The following is a 27,166-nucleotide window of genomic DNA, read 5'->3' as shown; positions in this document are numbered from 1 at the left end:
CAGTTACGCATGTCTACTTAGAGTTAGCCGGTCTAGCTATGCAAGTATATGCAAGTCATCCAAACTAGTGACAAACATTCAACCTTTATATGACTGAATTTGTAAATCTAAACTTTAAAGTGAAGGCAAACAGTGGAAGAATACAATTAAATTCTACATTCTGCCAGGAGTGAAGAAACAAAATAAATCCATAACGTAAGTTACTGAAGAAAGGGAGCAAAATTGAAGGGAAATGCAAAACAACCACAACAAAGAAAGTAAATAACCGACTGGGAACTAGCCAACATATTTTTAAATATGCTTCTCATAAAGGGAAGTAACAAATCAGGAAAGTCAATGGAACCACTTAGTTATGCAACAGTTACAATTAGAAATGAAAAGGAGATAACAGGACACAATTAAAATAGTTCAGGAGCTATTAATTTGTATCTTAAAAGTGGCATAACAAGATGGAGTCTTTTGTTTTTCTGGTCTATTTGTGAACAGGCAATGTTGATCACAGAATGGCTTGTGGGTTGAATAGACCAATATGAGTATTCCACAATCAGTTCTTGTGTCTTGAGTATCATTATTCTCCTTTACAGATGTAGAAAGAGATGATCAGAAATCTTTTGTTATTTGCCTAAGATCATATAGCTAGAAAGTGGCAGTCTTCATCTGAACCCAGGTCTTTTCATCATGTGACCTTGGGCACAATAGTTTCTTTATCTGCAAACTCAGAAGGTTATTTATATTTTGGTTAACACCCCATCTAGCTCTACTGTCATATGCCTTTAAGGTTTTCCCCAGCTCTAAAATTCTAATATTCTAAACTATTTCAAAGGAAAATAAACAATTCCAAATTGCTTTCTAGAAGGACTGGAACAATGCATAGCTCCATCAACAATGCATTTGTGTGACTTTTCCCATTACCCCTCCTACATTAATGATTGCCAACTTTCATCACATTTGCCAATTCGCTGGGTGTGAGATAAAACCTCAGAACTGTTTTGATTTGCATTCTCCTTATTAATAACTACTTGCATTCTTTCACATATTGTTAATACATTTTCAATTTCTTTAAGAATTGTTTGGGTTTTTTTGTTTTGTTTTTGCTTTTTTTTTTTGGTGAGGCAATCGGGGTTAAGTGACTTGCCCAGGGTCACATAGCTATTAAAGTGTCAAGTGTCTGAGGCCACATTTGAACTCAGGTCCTTCTGACTCCAAGGCCACAGCTCTAATCCACTGTGCCACCTAGCTGCCTCCTAGAATTGTATGTTGAAAGAAATAGCTGATCCAAAGATTTTTCCTAGTTGAATGCTCCCTTTCTTATCTCAGTTGTGTCAAGAGACAAAAGACAAAGGTATGCTGGGCACACAGTAGATGGACAGAGATGTATCCAGATGAAGATACAAGGTTTGTTTCCTAAGTTAGACAAAGCTGAACTAATTTCTATCCTTATAATATCAGTTATTAATTCCCTCCCTATATGGTCAGACCCCCAATTAAAAATTTCCTTTGATTCATACACACATAGGCACTTTGTACCTAATGTAGTGTGTTTAATGACTCAATTCACAAGATAGTTTCACATTTCTATTGTATTCCAAGCACCTAAAACCTACACCAAAATGCCATTTTCAATGGTGTACAGTCAAGGAGTGACACAACAGACTGCAGGCAAAACACTAAGCCCAAAACATTTGGCTACTTCCCATCAAGCTTTACGAACTTCCCTCTCCTCTCCTAGTGTTCTTTCTCTAGTACCTAGACACCCAACATCCTCCTACTGTTTTCTGATTCCAAACCTTTCACTACACACATACCAGCAAATTTCTTAAGTGCTTCATACTCCAAAATTACATCTCCACACCTTTTTTCCTCCCTCCCAAATGTTACTAACCAAAATTCCCATTCCAGAAGAGCTTTTAGATTTTTGTACTTAACCACCATGGAGATATGTGTATTTTTAAAATGTTTTCTGGTTTTTACTGATGCCTTTTATTTTAACATCACATTCATTTCCAAATATATTTCCTCTTCTTTTTGTAATCCCCTTTGTAATATGTATTTTAAATGAAGTTTACTAGCCCAACAAGTATCTAATTGGTACAGTATGTATAGGAAATATTTTTTAAGAAGGGGTTTGCCACTGACTTAATCAGGGTCCTTGAAAACTACTGCCCTGACATTCTGTATCAGGACTAAAATTCTTTGGGGGCCAGAGGGTTTCCCTCCCTCTTGGGCCCCATTTTCCAAAGAGAAGAATCATTTCAAAGGAACATCCTTTATAATTAATCAAAACAAAGCAAAAGTTGGTTTTTGTTTAAATAACTTGAACATTGCATTATTATAGTAATTGAGGAATTACAAATAGAACAGGCATTTTTACTATCCCTGGGATGAAAAAGTAGTAAAGCAAGAGTCAGCAGAACATAGTCTCATCCCAGTTCTACCACAAACTAGCTGTGCAGCCTTGGACAAGTAGATTCCCTTCTTCCAGTCTCTGCTTTCTATGATAAAATGAAGGAGCTGGACATATTAGGGCCTTTGACTCTACCAGTTTAAACATTCTATGACCACCATCCCTCTCTGTTCTCGTGGAGTAGGGAAATGACCCAAAGACTACCCAAGGTATTCTCCTACCTTTTGATATCTTTTTCCCCATCTTCATCCTTTCTTCTGAAACCCAGCAGAAAGATGCCCTTAAATTACTGCCTCAGACCACACAGAACCATACACCTAGTGGCTTCAGTTATGCATTTTCAAGTGGCATCACATTTTTCAGCAAGAGAATCTCCCATGTAACTAAGGAGTTTGACTGTAGTTTTTAATCCTTTCATATCATCTTACCTGGAGTAAAGCAACTTTCAGTAATATGTAGTTTGAGAAGATGCTGCTGTGGACAAATTGCTACTGAGGAGGTGCAGGAGATAAGCAAAAGAGACACATTTCTAAGGCCTGAGTCTCAAGAGCTCTAGCAATTACAGCAAAGAGAATCTAACCATCACATGCTCCTAAACCAAGATGGACATTCTACCAAGCAATCCTTTCATAATACATTCCCTGCTACCATAATCAAGAGAAAGAATACTAGTATGAATGGCTCATTGGTTTAACAGAATTTGGTACTACATTATAATATTCTTCCTATAATTTCTTCCTTGTTCTTATTTTCACCATCCTAATAGACTTTCCTTTCTTTCCTTTACTTTATTCAAGGCATAACTCTCCCAATTCACTATTCTTTGTCATAGCTAGCAGACAAAACACCTTTTTTCAGGTGACTACCACCAACCATAGCCCATAAGACATCATGGAAATTTTAGACATCTAGAAATGTTACAGAATGAAGAGAGTTGGGAAATACTAGAGCAGAGACTGAATACAGGCAAAACAACAGAAGAATTCAACTGACTCAGTCTAAAAACAACACTCTATCCTCTCTGGGGCTCTAGAGTAACAAGAAAACTGTGGCAAGGCCTTGCCATTACCATTTTAATTCATTTGCAACACCTGTCTATCCCAAGTTAAGGTTAGGAGAAGAATATGTTACCATTTTCTTAGTTAATCCTGAAGTTCCTAATTTCCATTGCAAAGTCAAAACAAACAGCAAAATATTTGTTTCATAAACCTAGGAATGTTTAGAGATATTAACAGATTTTCAAAAGGTGAGAAGAGAAAGCCTCCATTACAGTTTTGTATGTCTCACTATATCACGGAGGTAACCCTGAGTCGTTGAAACATGTGCCAAGGGGACATAAGCTTTGGCAGGTCCTACCCAGTTGGAAAGACTTCCTGTAATAAGCCAAATTTATATCATCTCTATCATCAACTCTGTTTGCTGTCCAAGGACCAGGTTAACTAAGTCTGGAGAAGCTTATCAATAAAAGGATAACCACAAAAGATTAATTTTTTGGCCACAGCAACTCACAAAGATGTCTACTAAGCATAGAAGGGTAATGATCTGCAATTGCAGAAAAAACACCCCTATCAAAGAAATCATGGGGGGGAAAGCATCACGGATTCTAAAAATTATCTATAAGGTCACAGTTATATACCTTCCATCTTTTTTAGTGGTATGTCTCTTACATTTGGGTTTGGGAGAAAAGAGAAGGGAGAGAGGGAATAATAATATTTAATTCTCTCCCATCCAAACATATTAAATTAACAATCTTACCAGTGTTAAAAACAGGGATATCTAAATTAGAAGCCATAGTCCTTGCAGAAAGATAATCTTGTTCACAAGAGTTAAACCTGTGAAAATTTGGCTAGCACAATTGACTCGAGGGAAATTGGCTCAGACACCAGGGAGAAAGAAAAAGGGTGTTATGGGGTATCCAGCCAGACAAATTAGTAAGGAAGAAGGTCACAATTATGACTGAAACTGGTGCTAATGCTAGGCTAAAAGAGGACCATGTGAGCATGACCAGAAACTTACCAACACAGCTCACATAGGATAAGGAACTTAGACATGCACCAACAATTTGTCAGCTATTTCCCTTCGCTCCCTTTCACCAGTGGTAAACAGGTTTTAACACTAATCTAACTTAGCATGCTGTTAGGGGGAACAGTTAAGAAACAGAGGAGAAGATGATCCCTATCTACTTAAGAGATATGCTATAAAGGGTGGACATGACGTTTCTGGTTATCTTGGGCAATGGCATCAAAAGAAGAACCCATCGGAAGAAAGCAAATAAAGGAAGAACTCATCTCTTGAGGAAGCTTGAAGACTATCTTCACGTTCCCCCTTGTGTCTCTGGAGCACAGGCATCAAACATGTGACTTACGAAACAGGTAAGAGTGTATTTTTAAATAAATAAAAATACAACAGAACATTAAAAAAAAGAAGAAGAAGAACCCTTCCTGGTAGTCTAGAGAAGATTGTAAGAAAGGCAGCAGGGCCCTATGCATGGAGAGCTGGTCTCAAAGTCAAGATGACTTAGGTTTGGGTCTTGCCTCATGTCAACAGGCAATCCCAACTTCACAAAACTTATGTGAAAACTAGGTTTATTACAAGAGAAATGAACATGAATGTGGAACACAAAGAGTTCACAGAACTTTGAATCTTCATACAGAAGTTTGCATTTTCATAACACCAGCATAAAGAAAGGAGGACATACCAGAATCTCCACCTAAAGGTGTGTGGCATGTAAGGGAAAAGGTGCAGTAAAGGTGGGAAAAGGACAAAACCCCTCCCAAAGGGGAAAAGCAAGGCAACAGCAAAAGCCACATTTTTTTCCCCTTGGGAACTGCTAGACCATGAAGATAATGATGGTCTCCTTATCTGCAAGGGTCCCAGCTACACATGCCTAGTGTAGACTGTTTAGTGCCTGTCTTGACTCCCAAGAATATATAGGAAGTCCAGTTCAGAATGCAAACAACAAATTACATCGGCTGGAGGCAGGGAGTCATGTTTGACTCATTCGGGGTCTCCTGCATGCTCTGGGTCCAGTGCTTCTAGAAAATATGGCAAGTCAAAAAAAAAAAAAGTCCAGGGGACCCCTTAACAGTCCTTAATTCTCAGGTACATGTGTGAATCTCTCAGTGTTCCAGGACTAAGTCCATAAGCTTCATAATTACACATCTATATTAGTAGGATTTCCATACAGGTAGCTCCCTAACACCAATGAAGTAATATATTAAACACATACTCTGTGCCAGGCATTGTGCCAGGCACTGAAGACTCAAAAGTTAAACAGTTCCTGACTTTAAGGAATTTACATTCTATCGAGAGAGACAACCTGTACAACAAAAGTCTATACAAAACAGCATACAAAATAGAAATGAAATCATGTGGACAAAGTAACAGCAGCTGAGATCAGGAATGGTTTCCAGCAGAAGGTAGAAGGTGGTGCTGGAGCTAAGTCTTTGAAGGAGCCTAGGGATTCTAAGAGGGAGAAGGAAGAGGGAGTACATTCCAGGCATGGGGAACAGGGAAGTGGGAAATGGGAATACCACATATGAGGAAGAGTAATGAGGCCAGTCTGACTAGAGCATAGCCAAGGTTTAGCAAGTCTGAAAACACAAGATATGGACAGACTGTGACGCATTTAAAGGCCAAACAGAAATTTACATTTGATCCTAAAAATAACAGGGAGTCCCTGGAGTCTGAGAAGAAAAGACATAATCAGAACAGACCTACAATTCAGAAAAATCACTTGGTAGCTGTTTGGAAGATGGACTGGAGTGGGGAGAGACTTGAGGCAGTCTTAAGGAAAGGAAAGAAAATAAGGAAGCTACTGCAACAATACAGCCAAAGGATGATGAGGGCCTGAACTAGGGTAGTGGCTCTGGGGTTGGAAAGAGGTGAGCAGATGAATGAGATGTTGTGGAGCTAGAAATAACAAGATTTGGCAAATGACAGGATATGTGAGGTGAGAAAGAATGATTAATCAAGATAATACTAAAGCTGTGAATTTGATTGGCTAGAAGGATGGTAGTGCCTTTAACAGAAATAAGCAAGTTCAGAAGACGAGTGGGTTCAGGCATAAAGATGAGTCCCATTTTACAAATGTTGAATTTGAGACGCCTCTGAGGCATCCAGTTTCATCTAATAGGCAGTTGATGATATGAGCTTGGAGGAGTTCAAGACAGACCAGATCTGGGAATTGTAAGGCACTCTCTCTTCCTGAAACAAAGGCCAGCATTTTTAATGTCAGTATTCTTCCAATAATGCTATATGGTTGCAAATCATAGACCACTATAATCTCTAAATAATTAAAGCTTCAGGTCACTCAAAAAGCAATGGACAGGTACATGGTGGTCAAGGGCTGCAATATCATCACCAACCAAGAAATGGACAAATGGCATAAAGGATATTGTCAGAATGACATGTGACCAAAAAAGGAGACAAGCCAATCATATTTTAAGAGCAAGGTACAACCTGTGACGCCTGCAAGCTCCACTGCTATCCAGTTAAGGTCAAGATACCTAGAGGAATACCTTCAACACACTGGATGAAACACCTATGGAAGATTTATAGTAGGACAAGGACAAGAAATGCACAAGATAAGAAGTCATAAAGCAATTGTGATCTATACTATTTTGAATGACTAGCTACATCCCTGAGATTACAGCTCTCTCTAGTCAAGATAACTAATCCAGGAAGGTCCCAGAAGTAGACGAAAGAAAAAAGCTAAAACAAGCAGGTAGAAAGATAGAAGAGTATGACAACAGGCGAGCAACTTGCCTCAAAAAAGTTTGATGGTAGTCAGTAAGACAGTGGCATTAGACAAATGCCTTCAAAGTAGTCTGGAAGCAGGCAATAGGCAAAGGTCCAAGAAGGCAAGCAATAAACATTATAGAGATCTGGCAGCAATAAGTGAGGACTTTGCCATAGGGACTATGGTTCAGGGCAGAGCGCCAGTTCCTTGGAAGACTCACAGAAACAAACAGGATCCCAGGCTGAGAAGACCTGGGGTCCAGGCAAGATACTAACATAGGGTCTCATGCACAGAGGAAAGAAATGGAGGAAGGGGGTGGCACGGTATGCAGCTAGATGGCGCAGTGAATACAGCATTGGCCCTGGAGTCAGGAGGACCTGAGTTCAAATCCAGATTCAGACACAAGATACTCACGAGCTGTGTGGCCCTGGGCGAGTCACTTAACCCCAATTGCCTCACAAAAACAAACAAAAAAATAGGGACTCAGTTACTGGGATTGAGATACAAAGCAAGAGGCTTGATCATATGGACAAAGCTAGTATTAGCCCAATTACTAGAGCCCAGGAACATTGTTGGAAAAGGACGAGTATAAATGACTTAATGCCAAGACACATGAGATAAGGATCAACCAGTCCAGTGGGAGCCAGATTAGCTTCCGGGCCTGGGATATTCAGGCAGAGGAGCAGAAAGGTCAAAAGTGCCTTAGTGTAATATCCAACCAACAATCTGATCACACTCTGCTTCCCTAAAACTTTTTATCAACAGAATTATCTTTAGGGTGCACTTACTTTTCATTCTACTATTATAATTAGAAGTCAGAAAGGTAGTCTAATAGCCTTTGCATTATTAGATGAGAAGAGTAAGAAAAAGCTTACTAAGGATAATTAGGCAAAAGTGAGTAAAAGGAACATAATTTTTGGCATATGGATATTACAAATGCAGAAAGAAGCCAAGTAGCCTAAGGCCTGCAGCAAATAAAGCTGCTGCTCCCTGGGAACCACAGAGATATGGAATAACAGTGAAGGAACAGGGATAATTCTGGGCTGTAATCATTTCCCTATCTTTGGTACATATGCATCTGCTGACCTCACCCAGAATTAAGCTGGCCTTACTAATCACATATATGCTTTATTTGCCTCTCAGGGCAAATTAAAACCACAATGATTTCAGGATCTAAGAGGTTTTTAGGATACATAAGGGAAATGTTAACTAATCTAAGATTTCTCTGAAGTCATCAGGAATCTCATAGCTGGCTATCAGAAAGCAAATGTTCTCACCAGGAGTCTAAGTACTGTGTCACTGACCAAAAGAAATAGAACTCATTATCTTTCCCCCTAAACCCTTCCACCCCTCCTACCTTCCATACTATGACTGTAGGGGCAACACCATCTTCCCAGTCCCTCGGACTTGCAACCTATTGGTCATCCTGTATTCTGCACCATCTCTCACCCCGCCCCATCTCTCACCCTGCCCCCAACTCCATATCCCAGCTATTTCAAATATTTCTCCAACATGCCCCATTCTCTCCTTTGACACTGCCACCACCTGGTGCAGGCCCTCATCACCTCATACCTGGTCTACTGCAATAGCTGCTTATGGGTCTGCCTGTCTCAAGTCTCTCCCTACTCCAAAGACTAAACAGAGGAGTATGCATTTGATCCTAGAAACAAAAGCAAGAATGTTTTTAAATGAATAAAGCAAATTATATAATATTACAAAGGAAACCAATTATATTAGAATAGAGTTATTTTTTTAAAATGTTTTTAAGTTCAAGGGGCAGAGCCAAGGTGGTGGAGTGAAAGCAGTGACTTGCTTGAGCTCTCCCCCAAACCCCTCCAAATACTCATTAAAAAATGGCTCTAAACAAATTCCGAAGCAGCAGAACCCACAAAAAGACAGAGTGAAACAAATTTCCAGCCCAAGACAACCTGGATGATTGATCAGAAAGGTGTATCACGCTGGGCTGGGAGCGCAGCAAAGCGCGGCGTGGGCACGCAGGCCGCAGCAAACCTGGAGCAGGCCTCAAAGGACTGAATAGCAGGCAGCTGTGGAGGTTTCCAGACTCCTCAATCCACCAATGCCAAAGACAACTTAGAAACTCAGTGGGAAAAGTCTGTTTCTGTCGGTGGTCAGAGAGGAAGGTGGGGTTTCAGCTCCATTCCCCAACAGAGTGGCCCTAGGGGGAGCAGCTGCTTCCCCAGCTTCTGGCCCACAGACTGAGGGGGAATCCAGTGGCTGATCAGAGAGGGACTGCAGGGATCTCTTTGCCAGTGCTGAGCCAGGAATCTCTTGCTTTGCCCGTGTGTGGATCTGGGTCACAGTTCTGGTCAGCAGTGCTGGGGTGAGGAGGAGCGGTGGCTTGGTGGAGCTTGTAGTGGCTGTGGAGAGGAACCCCTCCTCACAGTTACAGGACAGAAAGGAATACTTGTGGTCACAGGCCAGGAAAGGCCCTTATCATACCACTTTGGAAGAACTGAAAATTTACAGGTCCCTACAAGTACCTCTGAAAACAGCTACACATACCCCTGAAGCTTGGGACAGTACACTCTCCACATTGGAAGCAGACTCTTACCTTAAAAAGAGTTTAAAACTCAAGTAATTGGCTGGGATCATGAGCAAGCAGCAAAAAGAGTCAGACTATATTATCTTACTTTGGTGAAAAAGAAGATCAAAATATACAACCAGAAGAAGACAACAAAGTCAAAGCTCCTACATCCAAAGCCTCCAAGAAAAATATGAATCAGTCCCAGGCCTTGGAAGAGCTCAAAAGGGATTTTGAGAAGCAAGTAAGGGAAGTAGAGGAAAAACTGGGAAGAGAAATGAGAGTGATGCAAGAAAATCATGAAAAACAAGTCAACAGCTTGCTAAAGGAGACCCAAAAAAATACTGAAGAAAATAACACCTTAAAAAATAGCCTAACCCAAATGGCAAAAGAGGTCCAAAAAGCCAATGAGGAGAAAAATGCCCTAAAAAGAAAAACTGGCCAAATGGAAAAGGAAGTCCAAAAGATTACTGAAGAAAATACTTCCTTAAAAATTAGAATAGAGCAATTGGAAGCTAGTGACTTTATGAGAAATCAAGACACTGTAAAACAAATCCAAAAGAATGAAAAATTAGAAAACAATGTGAAATATCTCATTGGAAAAACAACTGACCTGGAAAATAGATCCAGGAGAGAGAATTTAAAAATTATTGGACTATCTGAAAGCCATGATCAAAAAAAGAGCCTAGACATCATCTTTCAAGAAATTATCAAGGAAAACTGCCCTGATATAGTAGAACCAGAGGGCAAAATGGAAATTGAAAGAATCCACAGATCTCCTCCTGAAAGAGATCCCCAAATTATAGCCAAATTCCAGAGATCCCAGGTCAAGGAGAAAATATTACAAGCTGCCAGAAGGAAACAATTCAAGTGCTATGAAATCACAATCAGGATAACACAAGATTTAGCAGCTTCTACATTAAAGGACCACAGGGCATGGAATATAATATTCCAGAGGGCAAAGGAGATAGGATTACAACCAAGAATCACCTACCCAGCAAAACTGAGTATAATCCTTCAGGGGAAAAAATGGTCATTCAGTGAAATAGAGGACTTTCAAGCATTCCTGATGAAAAGACCAGAGCTGAACAGAAAATTTGACTTTCAAATACAGGACTCCAGTGGAACATGAAGAGGTAAACAGGAAAGAGAAATCATAAGAGACTTATTAAGATTGAACTGTTTACATTCCTGCATGGAAAGATGATATTTGTAACTCATGAAAACTTTGTCAGTATTAGGGTAGTTGAAGGAAAAAAATTGTATGTATGTATGTATATGTATAGTAGATAGATAGATAGATAGATAGATAGGGCACAGGGTGAGTTGAAGATTAAGGGGTCATATCTGGAGAATAAAATTAAGGGATGAGGGAGGATTATACTCGGAGAAGAAGAAAGGGGGAGGTAGAATGGGGTAAATTATCTCACAAAAAAAAACAGAAAAGTCTCTCACAGTGGAAGGGAAACAGGGGAAGGTGAGAGGGAATGGGAATCTTATTCTCATAGGATTTGGCTTAAGGAGAATAACATACACATTCAATTGGGTATGGAAATCTGTCTTACCCTACAGGAAAATAGGGGGAGAAGGGGACAAGAGAGCAGGGGGATGATAGAGAGGAGGGCAGATTGGGAAAGGGGTAATCAGAAGCAAATACTTCTGAGGAGGGACAGGGTCAAAAGAAAGAATAGAATAAATGGAGGGCAGGATAGGATTAAGGGAAATAGAGTTAGTTTTTCACAACATGTCTACTAAGGAAGTGTTTTGCATAACTGCACATGTACAACCTATATTGAGTTGCTTGCCTTTTCAATGAGGGTGGGTGGGGAGGGAGGAAGGGAGAAAATTTGGAATTCAAAGTTTTAAAAACACATGTTTTTTAAAAAAAATGTTTTCACATGCAACTGGGAAATAAGAAATACAGGAAATGGGGTACAGAAGTCTATCCTGCCCTATAGGAAAATAGAAGGGGAAGGGGATAAGAGAAGGAAGGGGGGAGAGACAGAAGAGAAGGCAGACCAGGGGAAGGGTATTCAGAATGCATGCCATCTTGGGGTGGGGGGAGGGGTGAGCAATTTGGAACTCAAAAACTTGTGGAAGTGAATATTGAAAACTGAAAATAAATAAATTTATTTAAAAAAATGTTTTTAAGTTCCTAGATCCCAGGTTAAGAATTTCTGGCTTAGAGAATGAAGAGATCAAAGACCAAGTAGAAAATTATTGCAATAGTCCAAATGAGAGGTAATGAGGGGCTGGAATAAAGTGGGCTGTGTAGGTATAGAGAAAACAAATGTGAAAGACGTTGTGTAGTTAAAATCAACAAGAATTGCTAACTGTGGGGGAGGGAGGGAGAGAGAGTGAAGCACCAAGGATAACTGAGGTTACAAACATGGGCGATGGAAAGGATGATCTTATTTATGGCGCACGGGATCACGAAGAATTGGACACAACTGAACAAATGAACAACAGCATCCTTGACAGAAGTAGAAAAGTTTGGAAGAGAGACGGCCGAGGAAGGTAGAGAATGAGTCCTCTTTTAGACACGCAGAGTTTGGAATGCCTGTATCTCATGCAATTGGAAATGACCAACACACAGTTTCAGAAATGGAAATGGAGTTTAGGAAAAGGAATAAGGCTGTAAATTTGAGAATTCTCTGCACTGAGATGGTAATTGAGGAAAGAAGTTTTGTTATCATGTGTATGTATCGCAACCTAAAAAACATGAAAATATAGTATATCCAATATTCTCATTTATAATTCTAACCATATTCAAAAAGGAATTTTAAAAAGATGATCCTAAAATGTTTATGCCAGACAATCCATAGCAAAAATATCTACTCCTTGTTAGAGGTAAGAGTTTGGGGAAATGGTAGTGAGAAAGGACAGCCTGAACAAAGATAGAGAAGTCACTGATTAAGTATAACATCCTTTCAGTACTATGAGCAAGTCACAATTTCTCTACACCAAGTTTGCCATCTGTATACAAGAGACTGATCCAAAAAGGCCATAAAATTGATCTCAGCCAATAGCCCCCAGAGAACAGGACAATACATTTATACTTAAAACATCTGAATAACATAGCTGAAAAAAGGGAATAGGTTCTACCACAGACCTTGATTTCTTGATCAAGTACCAGGCTCTAGCTCTATCTACATCAAAAGGTTCCCAGGTAAATATAGGGCCAGTTCATTTTAGGCCAAATATCATAATCTTCATGAGGCTCTCATAAGAGTAAGGATTTAGTGACCATAACTGGAGGTATGAAGCAGCAAACCAAGTAACAATGTCTACCCAGGCACATCATCTAGTTTATAAATACCTCCTAGGGAAAAGAAAGAAAAATATATACTTTTAGCAAACCTGCAGGAGAAAGATTAAAGTGAGTGATGGAAAGAGGGGAGAGAGAAAATAGTAAAAATGTTAAAAGTATTATAGCCTATCACGGAGAACAATCTTTTAACCAAAAAAAAAAATCAAACAAACACAAAAGCAGGCTCCCAATATGAACAAAGACATACAGATTTATTATCTTCCACCTTCTCCCTATTGTTCTCTCCCATTAGACCACCAATTTCAAAAAGAGCCAAGACTTACTTAGGAACAGCTCTCCAGCTTGGTTACTGACACACCAGTTTGCTGACTACTCAAATACCTACTAATATCTACCCTCTAAAGGAAAAAAGTTATGGCAAAACACATAGCAGACAGAAGACCACAAAGAACTTTAGTGACGGAAACCCTTAATACAATCATATATCATCTTCTAATTTGGGAAATCCAAGCATATAGTTTAGTAAGTGAAATACTCTATGTGCAGAGCAGTTAAAGAGAAGACAGAAGATAGAAAGGAGTATGGATCTAGAACATGGATGGCCTTGAATGTCAAGCTAAACACTTTAGCTTTAAACACCCCTCTGCTCATACTGTTCCTTCTACCTGAAATACACTTGCCAATTCCCAACTCATTCTAACTGTATCTATCCTTCAAAGGTTCAGTTCAAACACTACTTCTTTCAGCGTCTTCCTTGATTCTTCCTCACCGACAATTAAATGTGATCTCTCTAGCTTACAAATTGTGGACAAATTGTAGTACCTCTCCTGAGGTACTTAGCACATTCTGCTTTGTATTGTTATTTGTGTATTTGTCTTAATTCCTCTTATAAACTCCTTGATGGAAGGAATGTCATATCTGATTCATTCACATCTCTCAAGTCTGACCTCTTCTCTCACTCAGCTAACACTTTAGGACAGGCATTCATCACCTCTCACTTAAATTACTGCAACAGCCTCCTAATTAGTCTTCCTGCCTCAAGTTCCTCCAGTCTCTCCTACACACTGCAACCAAAGTAATTTTCCTTAAACACAAGCTCTGATTATGTGAGTTCTCTACTCAATCACCTCTAATGGCTTCCTAATGCCTCTGGGATAAAATATAAACTCCTCTGTTTAGCTTTAAAAACTCTACCACACACACACACACACACACACACACACACACAAACACGCCCTAAACTAAACTATCTTTCCAGATTCAGTCACATTATTCCCCTTCCCCCACTTGAGTCAACCAAACCGGCCTCTCTCTTCCTCACACATGATACCCTATCTCTCATCTTTACTCCTTTGCACTGGCCATCCCCCACAGAATGCACTCCCTTACTTACCTCCACCTTAGAGTCACTCTAAGATAGTACTGATGCACCATTTTCTTCATGAAGCTTTGTCCAATTGCTAGTATCCTCCCTCCCAGGCCATCTTGTATTTAACCCCTTTGTATATGTGTATATATATTTAGTTCATATGTATATTTTTAGTTCTATGTACTCTTTGTCTTTCCCATTAAAATGTAAGGTCTTTAGGGGTAAGAATTGTTCCTTTTTTTTTAAATTCCCAGCGCCTAGCATAATGTAGAACACACAAGTGCTTAATAAATGCTTGATTCAATGGCTGATCTTTTCATTCCCTCACTCCTCAATAATATCTACATATAGTAGGACCTTGAGAAATTATTTGCTGAATTGAAGTGAATTAAGCATCAGAGGGAAGTGGACTGAGAAACAACCAGGAACTGAGGATAAAGAATTCAAATCAAGGAAGCCAAGATGGCGAGTGGAGGAGAAGGAAAAGGAGTAGGGGGGAGGAGGGAGGAGGGAAAAGGGGGGAGGAGGAGGGGAGGAAGGAGAGGAAGAAGAAGAAGAGGAAGAAGGGCAGCAAGATCATCTCCATAAAATTCTTCCCAAAAAATCTAGAAAATGAACCAGACTGAATCTTGATAAGGAAATCCATAACAAGTCATAATGGATCCTTTGTCTATCCCAGCTTGGTATAGAGAGTCAGAAAGGGGGGTCTGCAGACAGTGGGGATAGATCAGGCAAAAAGTGCACCATATGCAGACGCCTACAGTGCCAAGAGAGGCTGTATACCCAGGCTAGAGGACTCATACATAGCACTGCTAGACCCACACAGACGTACTGCAACAAAGATAGGTGCCAACTGGCAACTTTGTCACCCATTACCCAATTCTAGACCAAAGATCCAGGACAGAGAAAGAGACTTGACCAGGGAGAGTGGAGTCCCAGTTAGGAAAGTCCTGGACTGTGTATAGAGAAAGGAGGAAGTTCAGAAGTCAGCAACAGCAGTAGTGTGGCTCAGACCCCAAGCTCAGCAGGGTCTCATTTCTAGCATCTGGCCCAGTCTGCAAAGGAATAAACAGAGGGAGCCTACACTTCTGCCACTCTGAACCAACCAAGCTTTCCAGCTGGCTGATATGTGTAGAGTTTAGTAACTCTTGCTCAGACTCAAATTCAGGTCAGAAACAGCCTAAACCAATGGCTAAGCAATCAGATTTTGCCCTGGATCAAACCACTTTGGGAGTACTGAAAGCTTGAAGTCTGTCCCTGAGATTGTGAAATAACACTACACTCAATACCCCAAGACAGCAGCAACAGGATCAGAATTTTCTTCCAGAAGTACTGCAAAGCCCAGCCCTAACATCAAGTTTGAAGTCATGAAGTAGGATGGAAGAATGAACAAAAAAAAGAACCCCACAATAATGATGGTGGAAGGAAGCTATAAGACACAAACAGAAAAAAAAAAATGACAACTCTAAAACATGAAGCAATACTTTAAAGGAAAAACAAAGATTGGGCTTAAAAGGCTAGAATTCCTGGAAGAATTTACGCACGAACTTAAAAATATTTTTTGCTAATTTAATGAGAGCTTGAGGGGAAAATAAGAAAAGAAATGAGAGTTATTGAATAATGAATTGGAAAGGGAATTAACAAGTTGGCACAAAGCATACAAAACCTTGCCCAAGCAACAAAAACACTGAAAACTAAGATGGACCAAGTAGAAGCCAACAACTTCATGAGGCAACAATAAATATTAAGACAAAATCAAAAAGCTGAAAAAAAAATAGAAGAAAATGTAAGGTATCTCACAGCAAAAACAATTGACCTAGAAAACAGATGGAGCAGAAAATATTTAAGAATTGAACTATACTACTGCCATGATCAAAAAAGAACCTAGACATCATATTTCAAGCACTCTTAAAAGAAAAGTGCCCAGTCAGAAAGTAAAGCAGAAACAGAAAAAATCCTCTTTGAAACAAGCCCCAAAATTAAAACTCCCAAGAATATTATAGGCAAAATCAGAACTTCCAGATTAAGGAAAATATCACAAGTATCCAGAAAGAAAGAATTCAGATATCAAGGAGCCACAGTCGGGATCACACATCAATTTAGCAGCCATCACTATGAAGAATCTGAGAATTTTGAATACGATATTCTAGAAGGCAAAGGATGTGGGCTTATAGCCAAGAATAAATTAATGAGCAAAACAGGGTATTAGGCTACAGGGGAGTAAAAATGGACCTTTAATGACAAAGGACTTCCAAGCAATCCTGATGAAAAGAACAGAGTTACAAAGAAACTCTGAAGTTTCAAGGCAGGAGTGAAGAGAAACATTAAAAGGCAAACACAATGAACAATGATAAAAGCACTGAAGAGAAACTATTTACTGTTCAGATACGGGAACTGATACATGTTCCCTCTGAATCTTATCATCATCAATGGTTATATCTTGATGATTTTAAGAAAAGAATGGAAAGAGAGAGGAATACGGAAAGGAAAGGAAGGTTTAAAGAACATTACCTAACATAATCAGTCAGTGTACACAAGAAGGGAGGAGCAGCTGAGGTTTGAACCTCACTCTCATCTGAAATGGTCAAAAGAATACACACAGCTGGGTACATAAATACATTTGACTCAACAGGGAAATAAGAGGGAAAGAGAAAAAGGGAGTATGGGGAACTAGACAGAAGGTAGATTAAGAGAGGGATCAGTCCTAAGCAAATCAATTCTAAGAATAAAATACTTATAGCTGTTTACGAGATAGCAACAAATAGGAATCTAAAGGGGTGTCCCTAAATTGGGGAATGGTTGAACAAGTTATGGTGTGGGTGGGTGTGTCCGTGATGGAATATTATTAACTAGCCAGGATTCCATAGGATTAATGATGAAACATGCTACCCATCTCCTGACAGAGATAGAGGATTCAGAACACAGAATGAGACAAATTTTGTTTAGACACAGCCAATGTGGAAATTTGCTTTGATTCATTATACATCTTTGTATGGTTTTGTTTTTCTTATGTTCTCAATTAGAGGTAGGAGATGGGGCGGGGAGGAAGGTGAAAAGGTGAATCTTGGATGACTAAAACAAATAAAATATCCTTAAAAGAAAATGAAAGGAATTCAAATCAATTGAGTTTAAGGGATCTAAGAGATGAGGGGGGGAAAGTGGAACGTATGAGGTCAGGCAAGAGAAAAGGAAACAGCAGCACTGAGGGGAAGGGATGGGAGAATTTCCATTATTAGTAGACAGCCCATCAGGTATATGAATCCAAATGAGTCTGAGTGAATTCACTGTCCTAGAGGAGAGGAGGGAGAGAGGAAGGAAGGAGAGAAGAAAGAGGAAAAGGAAGAAACAGAAAAGGAAAGGGGTGAGAGGAAGGAAGAAGGAGAAAAGATGAGGAAAGTGAGAGAGCACAAGCAGTTCTTAGGGGAAAATTCTCTAAAAAAACTCTCAACAAAAGAAGAAAAAGAACAAATCAATGAACTGAACATGAAACTAAAAAAACTGAAAACAACAAATCAAAAACCCTCAACTAGAACACAAAGTAGAAATTCTGAAAATTAAAGAAGAGACTAATAAAACTGAGAGCAAAAAAAACCCGCATTGAATCATTAAATAAAACTAGGAGCTGGGTTTTATTGTTATTGTTTAACTAAAGGTTAATTTATCTGCTTTCTAAAAATAAGAAAACTGTCACAGGATTTTTATTTGCTGATCAGGACCTGGCTGTATTTATCTATTTATAAAACTGGGCCAAAAGAGTTTCTGATAATTTCCTTTTACCTATTTTTAATTTGTTGTGTAATTTCCTTATTTTTTTTTTCATTTGTGGCATGAACAATTGGGGTTAATATAAATTTTCAAATGGTATGATTATATCAATGGATGCTGAAAAGTTGTTTTTTTTAATCTATCATCTATTTCTGTTAAAAAAAAACTCTAGAAAGCATGTAAGTGGACTTTTCCTTGATATAGTAAATAATGGCTATATAAAACATTATATGTAATGGAGAAACATTACAGGCTATTCCAGTAAGATCATGGGTAAAGAAATAATGCCCATTATCACTAATACTATTTAGCAAAATCCTAGAAATTATATTGTAGCAGAAATAGTAGTAGTAGAATAGTAAAGTAATATAAATTGTAGCAATAATACAAGGAGGGAAAAAAATCAAAAGAATAAGCAGAAGCAAAGAGGATACAAAATTCTTGCTTTTTGCAGATGATAAGATTTACTGAGACACATCAAAAAAGCCAACTAAAAATTAAATGAAATAATAAGTTTAGCAAAGTTGCAGGATATAAAATAAATCCACAGAAATACACAAAATACAGTATTCCTATATATTACTAACAAAACTTAATAAAGCTAGAAAGAGAAATTCCATTCAGATTAGCTATGGAAGCAATAAAATATTTGATGTATACCTATCAAGATATACTCAGAAATTATATCAATTCAATTATAAATATACTCTTTGCAGAAGTACAGACCAACATAATTGTGAAATATTAATTGCTTAGGGTGTAGAACGAATATTAAAAAACATCAAAACTATCTAAATTAGCTTACTTAATGTCAAAACAAACTACCAAAATATTATTTTTCTAGAACTAGAAAAATAATAAAACTTAATACAGAGGAAAAAGTCAAGAATTGCAAAAGTAATAATGAAAACAGAAAGGAAAAGGGTCTATCTGCAATATATATGAAACTATACAACAAAGTAACAATCCTTAAAATAATTTGATACTGTTTAAAAACTAAGTCAGTCAATAGAACAGATTAGGTATACAACATAAAGAAACATGGTGTCTGACCTAGTCACTAGATAAAAACTGCTAAGAAAACTGGAAAGCTTTTTGGCAAAAGTTACATATTGACCAATAATATCTTATATAATATATCAAGATAAGCTCCAAATGGATACATGAGGGTGATATCACAAACAAATCAGAGGTGCGAGGAAGAAATTACCTTTCAGATCTATAAATAAGTGAAGAATTGATGACCAAAGGATAGACAGCATCACAAAAAAAATAAATAAAGTGGGCAATTTTGATAATACAAAGTTTAAAAGTTTAGCACAAACAAATCTAACACAGTTAAAATCAGAAGGAAAACAGTTAAGTGGGGGGGGGAACCTTTGCAGCAAGTTTCTCTGATAAAGTCTCATATCCAAAATACATACAGAATTGATTTAAACTTATTTTTTTTTAATTTTTTTTTAATTTAAACTTATGAGTCATTCCCCAATGGACTAATGGTCAAAGGATATAAGCAGGTACTTTTCAAAGGAAGAAATCCAAACTATCAATAACTACATTAAAAAATGTTCCAAATCACAAATAATTAGAGAAATGCAAATTAAAGCAACTTTAAAATCCCCCCTCATACCCATCAGATTGACAAAGATGACAAGAGAAGAAAACATCTACTGCTGGAGGGATGGGGGGGGAAACAGGCAGGCCCTGTTGCTTGAGCTGTAAATTGGCCCAGTCATTCTAGAAAGGAATTTGGAACTATGCCCCAAAATTTCCTAAAATATGCATATCACCTGACCCAGCTATATATTTACTACTAGATCTATCTCCCAAAGAGATCAAATAAAAAGGAAATGGACCCATATGTACAAAAATATTTATAGCAGTTCTTTTCATAGTAGCTAAACACTAAAGGGAATACCTTCCATCTGGGGGACTGGCTAAACAAATTATGGTATATGAATTAATGAATATTACTGTGTTTAAAATATTTTCAGAGAAAATTGGGAAGACCTCTATAAACTGTGAAGTGAAGTGAGCAGTACTAGATGAACAATTTAAATAATGACATTATAGAGGAAAAACTATTTTAAAAAACTTTAGAACTCTGATCAATACAATGATAAATTATAAATCCAGAGAACTGAAGATGAAACATGTTATCCACCTCCAGCAAGAGAGGCAATAGACTTAAAATGCAGAATGCAACATACATTTTTGGACATGGCCAATGTAGAATTCTGATTTGCTAGACTATGCATATTTGTTACAAGGATTTTACTTTTCAGTTTTTTTTTTATCATTCAAGAGAGTGCTAGATAATAAATTAAAAAAATTAAAATTAGCTTGAACAATTTTATGACACTCCTTGAAAGAAAACTGCAAACCTGGGATATCACAAAAACAAGTTTGTAAACATTTTTTGCTATCCAGAAGACAGACTTGGGTAACCAGTCTCCTAAATCTATGGAATACCACTATGAAGCTTAAGATTGCTACAACCCAAGGGGCAGCTAGGTGGCACAGTGGCAGGGGCAGCTAGGTGGCGCAGTGGCAGGGGCAGCTAGGCGGCGCAATGGATAGAGCACCGACCCTGAAGTCAGGAAGACCTGAGTTCAAATCCGGCCTCAGACCAAACACTTGACACTAGCTGTGTGGCCTTGGGCAAGTCACTTAACCCCAACTGCCTTAAAAAAGAAAAAGACAAAGATTGCTACAACCCCAGCTTAAGGAAAATCCTTTCAGAGCTATAAAAGGACCACAGATCTATAGGCAGAAGGGATCCTAGAGGCCATCTAGTCCAATCCTCTAAAATTACAGACTAGGCAACTGAGGCTCTGAGAAGTTAAAGGACTTGCCACAGCCACAGAAGCAGCAAATGGCAGGTCTGAGATTTGAACCACAGTCCTTTATTCCAAATCCAGAGAGCCCTTTCCACAGATAGGTCAGATAGGTTAAGTGACTTGCCAAGGTCAGGATAAGTCTATTTAACCTAGGGGTAGAATTAGCCCATTCCTAGACAGCCAACTCGACCCTTTTAACCAAGCTCTCTCTATAAAATAACCCTTAGTGATACCATAAGCAAATTAGGAGGGCAAGCAATAGTTTACCTGGCAGATCTACGGAAAAGAGAAGAATTTAAGACCAAACAAGAGATAGAGAACATTATGAAATGCAAAATGGATAATTTTGATTACATTAAATTAAAAATGTTTTGCACAAAGCAACCAAGATTAGAAGGAAAGCAGAAAGCTGGGAAACAAATTTTACTGTCAGTGTTTCTGATAAAAGCCTTATTTCTAAAATTTATAGAGCAAACTGAGTCAAATTTATAAGAACACAAGTCATTCTCCAATTCATAAATGGTCAAAAGATATGAACAGGCAGTTTTCAGATAAAGAAATTAGAGCTGTCTATTGTTACATGAAAAAATGCTCTAAATAACTATTGATTAGAGAAATGCAAATTAAAACAACTCTGAGGTACCACCTCACACCTATCAGATTGGCTAATATGACAGAAAAGGAAAACAATAAATGCTAGAGATGTGGGAAAATTGGGACACTACTGCATTGTTGGTGGAGTTGTGAACTGATCTAACCATTCTGGAGAGCAATTTGGAATTATGCCCAAAGGGCTATACAACTATATACACCCTCTGATCCAGCAATACCACTACTAGGTCTATATCCCAAAAAGATCATAAAAAAGGGAAAAGGATCTATATGTATAAAAATATTTACAGCAGCTCTTTTTGCAGTGGACATTGAGGGGACGGCCCATCAATTGGGGAATGGCTGAACAAGTTGTGGTATATAAATATAATGGAATACTATTATGCTACAAGAAATGCTGAACAGGCAGATATCAAAAAAACCTGGAAAGACTTACATGAACTGATGCTGAGTGAAGTAAGCAGAATCAGAACACTGTACACCATAACAGCAACACTGTACAACGCTCAGCAATTCCATACTATTTTCTCTTTTTTTGTTGTTTTTTTCTTTCACAACATGATTAATGTGGAAATATGTTTAATATGATTGTACATGTATAGCCCATATCAGATTGCTTGCTGTCTTGGGGAGGGGGGATAGAAAAGAGGGAGGGAAAAAAATTTGGAACTCAAAATCTTATAAAAGTGAATGTTGAAAATTATCTTTACATGTAATTGAAAAAAAATACTATTACGTGGGGAAAATAAAATAAAATAACCCCCAGCCCATAAATAAATCTACTCACCTAAGGACCTCAGATTTGAGCATTCTAGATCATATTTCTACTCCAGTGTTCAAAATATGCACTAGTGGTCTTCTCTAGGCTTTAGAAATCACACCTGCTTGCATGCAGACATACATACAAACATACAGCCTCCAAACAACATATCATATTTAGTTCTTAGTATGTTTGTTAGTCTTTTACTCCCCCATCTAAGCTCCTTTTTGAAAATAACCATTGCTTCTTTGTTTCCCCCACAGAATATAGCACAGTGCAAGTTACAGTGGTGCTCAACATACATGTATTGACTTCTTTGGCCCTTTTATTCATAATAAGCAAAATGGTTTAATTAAGAAAAGCATGATATCAAGCAGGTGGCCTACATGGTATAAACTACAGCAGACACAATATCCTTCCCAGGTCAAGACTGGCACTGGAGGATTAAGGGAAGACATGGAGCAGCAGCCAGGAGAGGTGAGGTAGCATAAACCAGAGCAGATACAACATCCTTCCCAAGATCAAGACTGCCCCTGGACGGGGAAGGGAAGTTAGCCACCTTCTCATTGACTTCTCTTTCCCTGAATTTTCACTCTGATCACAAATTGCTCTCTCTCCATCTCCTGCTACAGAGGCCAATCTGTGTTCATGCTCTCCCTTCTCCTGAGCTGCTGAAGAAATCAAGGAGTTTGAAACCTCCATAAACCTTCTGACTCTCAACACATTGGGAGGGGCAGTGCAGCAGCAGCACAGAAACTTGGGGTACATTGCAACAGTTTCAATGATTCTCCTATGCACAGCTACCAGGCAAATAAGACATCAGGACTGGCTCCTTCCAGCTGTTCTCCTCCATGGTCCCAGAAACCTTAGCTCTCTCCCCAGACTTCTTGGGACAAAAGAATATTTCTCTCCTTTCAACCAGATATGAAGAAAAATTCAAAGTAATACTAGCCAAAGAATCCTAAAAAAAAGTTACTGACTATATTAAAGACACTTCTCCAATTCTGTCTTGGCAAAAACCCTTTTCAGAATCAAGCTAATGAAATAACAACCATTAGAGAAAATACTTATTGTCAGTAAATCAAATCACAAATTACAAATGCTAAGGCACTTTGTTCTGTTGTAGATAAAATGATGGAGAAAGAAAAAGGATAAAATTCTATAAAATGACATCAAGCAATATATCTCAGGTATAAGACTTGGAATGCTTCTATTCAAAAGAGTTCCAGAGGGTACTGACAACTATACAGAGTCACTCATGCAGGGTAGGAAAAAACTCATTGCAGGCCAAGAAGTATCCCTGATTTAAGCCACTAACTATGGCATGTCACCTTGTTTGAAAAAAGATCAGAATGCTATACTTTTTTGGTATTATGATAAACAAAAAATTCATCAACAAGCACTGCTTATTTTCAAGTGTGTTACAAAGAAGACTACTTTATGAAGCTGAAAAACAGACAGCTCCAACCAGGCAATAAAAATAGCAGAATTGAGGGAACATCATAAGTTCTACTTGTTTTCCTTCTGAATGTCTCAGAGTAGCCTGTTAATCACCTCATAACACCAGTAAAAGGCCCTTAGCACTTTTAGTTAGTACCACAATTTGGTAGGAACCTTTATTTCCCAAGTACTCCAAAATTCACCAACTAAACAAACACCAGCTAAACAGAAATATCACAACAAAGTCACACATTCTAAAATCGTGGGTATCTATGGGCATTCCCAAATACTGCAACTCTAAAGAAGCAGATCATCTCTATAAGAGTTGGGAGGCATCCTTATTCCCAGCTTGACTTAGGCAAGTAAGCTCTTATTTTATTTTACTTTTAAATCCCAGGCAACTGACATACAGCTGACAAATGAAATTGCCTCTATCTTTACATCTAGAAGATTCTTAATAGGTCAAAAACGTGATGGAAGAGTCAGGTCTAGTATGCGAGTGTAACTCCTCTAACCTGACCACCATCTACTTATTTGCTCACAACAACTCTGAAATCTATTTCCCCTCCCTCACTAACACTACTTCTCCATTCTCAAATAAAGCCAACACATGGCTGGGTGGTACTACTCTGTTCTGCTAAAAACATTCCTCAAAAGAAATTAGTTAATAAATATCACAAAATACGTATTTATTGAAAGCAGTATGGCAATACGATGCACTAGATGCCCTCAAACAAAACCTATACAGAACAAGTGGCCTTCTCAAATGCTGTGATTCACATACCACACACAAAGAGAAACATCAACATTCATGTATCTGTCAGAAGTTCATCCATATCTAGGTTGGTCTGTTGAGCTTTTCCTTTTGCTACAAAAACACCAAACCTGGTGCCTAGAACACAGAAAGCATTACTTATTAAGGACATCATAATAGATCTAACCCAAAGGATCAAAAGGTAGAATAGAATCAAGCTTTAACATGAATAATGCCCACAGTCAAAAGTTCTGAAAGCACACACTTCAGAAGGCCAGGTACTGCCAGCCTACATGCAAAAGAGGACTCTACTAAACAAAAAAAAAAAGATTTCTGCTCTTAAGCAAGGTTCAGAACTTACTAAGAATAAAAGAGCTTTAGACCTGGAAAGGGATCTGAGAGATCATCTACACAGGAAGAAATAGACATAGAAAAGGAAACCAACTTGCTCAGAATTATACAGCTATTCTGTGGCAGAGCTTAGAATAATACCTGAATCCTAGCCCATTGCTCTATCCACTACACTACAGAGAGAGAGCAGGAAAGAATTGTGGAGACACCTAGGAAAATAATTAAGGAGAAGTCTAGAGATTTTTTTTAAATCCCCAAATAATGGCAAATTGCATGATTCTAAAATGACTTTCTGTAATTTTGTAGATGAATCTTACACATGAAAATAGTCATAATGAATTACTTGTTAATATGGAAAACAAGAGAACTGGAAAATTTTCATCTAGAGGGTTACAATGTTTAACTCACTTCAAGGAATATGGATTAACATTAACAAGATCTCTATCTAGAAGGACTCACCCAGCTGGTATAGCTTCTCAGGCCCCATTCAAACCTAAGTTCTTTTTCTCCAGCTCAGCTCCACCAGGTTCTCCAGGCGCTGTCACTCACAGAATCCAATTCGTGCATCCTGGTTTCAAGCTCCATGTACACTATTAGGGCCTTGCTGAGGGCAGCTGCCAAGAGTGAGTAAAGATATAGACTCATGCCATGGATTAGATTCCTCCAGTCTTTCCAGAAAGAAAATACTTTGTGCATTTATTCCTCCACTGCCTCACTATAAGAACCTGGGTTCACCTCCACCCCACAGTGAGAAATCAAACATCATGGCAGCAGAGAAGCTATGCCAAGTGGTACCAAACTGGAAAGGCTTCCAATGTGGGCCTGGTGAGGAACTGTCAACCAAGGATGAGTCTAACTAAGGGGAATAGCTTATTACCAAATGTTTCCCTGCCTGGTAATTTATTCTAGCCAAAGCAATTCATTTCTGAGTTGTAGTCTATAACACACTAAGGCATGGAAGAGTGGTGCTTCTGCCATCAGTAGATTACAGATCTTTTGAAGGATTCATTTATAAAGCTCCCTGCTCCAAACAAATCTTTTCTCCCAAGGTCCAACTCTAAGTTTCTCCAATTGTCCTCAAGGTCACTGATCTCTGAACCTCTCCCACAACACATGTACTCACAAGCACTTAACCATTCACTTACTTCAGTCCCAAACAGTATCATTACAGCTTGGTATAGAAAACAAAGTAGGAACTAAGAATCAAGATGTCTGGATTTTTGGTCTCATCTCTACCTCTCATCGTCTGTGTGACCCTGGCCAAGTCTATCCAATTTGCCCTTGGACAGATCTGGATCTCATCTGTCAAATGAGGAGATGCAATCAGAATAAGGGTCCATAACTCCCAAGGAGTTTGTGGATAGATTCCAGGGGGTCCATGAAATTAGATAGGGAAAAAGTACATCTTTATTTCTTTTTTTTTTTTTTTGCTAGGCAATAGGGTTAAGTGACTTACCCAGGGTCACACAGCTAGTAAGTGTTATTTGAACTCAGGTCCTCCTGACTCCAGGGCCGGTGCTCTATCCACTATGACATCTAGCTACCCTCTCTTTACTTCAATATAATTGGTTTTCTTTGTAATCTTATATATTTAAAAACATAACTCCACCATTGTGCTATAAGAAATGATAAGCAGGGACAGTTAGGTGGCACGGTGGATAGAGCACCAGCCCTGGAGTCAGGAGGACCTGAGTTCAAATCTGGCCTCAAGATATTTGTCACTTACTAGCTATGTAACCCTGGACAAGTCACTTCACCTCATTGCTAGTCAAAAAAAAAAAATGATAAGTAGGCAGATTTCAGAAAAGCCTGGAAAGACTAGTATGGACTGATGCTGAGTGAAGTGTGCAGAACCAGGAGAACATTGCACACAGTAACAGCCATGTTATTAGATGACTAACTTTGATAGATTTAGCCCTTCTCAGCAATGCAAGGATCTAAGACATCTCCAAAAGTCTAATGATGGAAAATGTTATTCACATCCAAAGAAAGAACTATGAAGTTTGAATGCAGATTAAAGCATACTATTTGCTCTTTTTTTTTCTTCTATTTTGTTTTGTGTCCTCTTTCTTGTGGTTCCTTCTATTGGTTCTAATTCTTCCTTACAACATGACTAATGTGAAAATATGTTTAATAGGAATGTATATGTATAGCCTATATCACATTGTGCGCCATCTTGGGGAGGAAGATGGGGAGGGAGAGGGAGAAAAATTTTAAACTCAAAAGTTTATGGAACTGATTATTGATAAATCAAAATAAATTAATTTTTAAAAAAACATAATTACAATAAGGGGGTATACAGACTTCATCAGACTGT

The 27,166-nt window shown here is 38.4% G+C and overlaps 1 protein-coding gene across 2 annotated transcripts in view; it reads right to left on the bottom strand.

Moving 5' to 3' along the window:
- The window catches only part of ZNF592 (zinc finger protein 592), a 57,884-nt gene that overhangs the window by 26,257 nt on the left and 4,461 nt on the right, over nt 1-27,166 (bottom strand). The window contains exon 2 of one of the 2 annotated variants that reach the window (XM_020966497.2): nt 25,309-25,463. The exons of the other annotated variant lie outside the window; for it this stretch is intronic. Coding sequence (XP_020822156.1) covers nt 25,309-25,336 — 28 coding nt within the window. The 5' untranslated portion in view covers nt 25,337-25,463. The remainder of the gene's footprint in view (nt 1-25,308; nt 25,464-27,166) is intronic. 2 annotated transcript variants of the gene reach the window in all.

This window comes from Phascolarctos cinereus, unplaced genomic scaffold (genome assembly GCF_003287225.1).
Source record: "Phascolarctos cinereus isolate Bilbo 61053 unplaced genomic scaffold, phaCin_HiC Scaffold_3;HRSCAF=262, whole genome shotgun sequence".
Lineage (NCBI taxonomy): Eukaryota > Metazoa > Chordata > Mammalia > Diprotodontia > Phascolarctidae > Phascolarctos > Phascolarctos cinereus.
The sequence above is the reverse complement of the archived record's forward strand: the minus strand, read 5'-3'. Positions and strand labels throughout refer to the sequence as shown.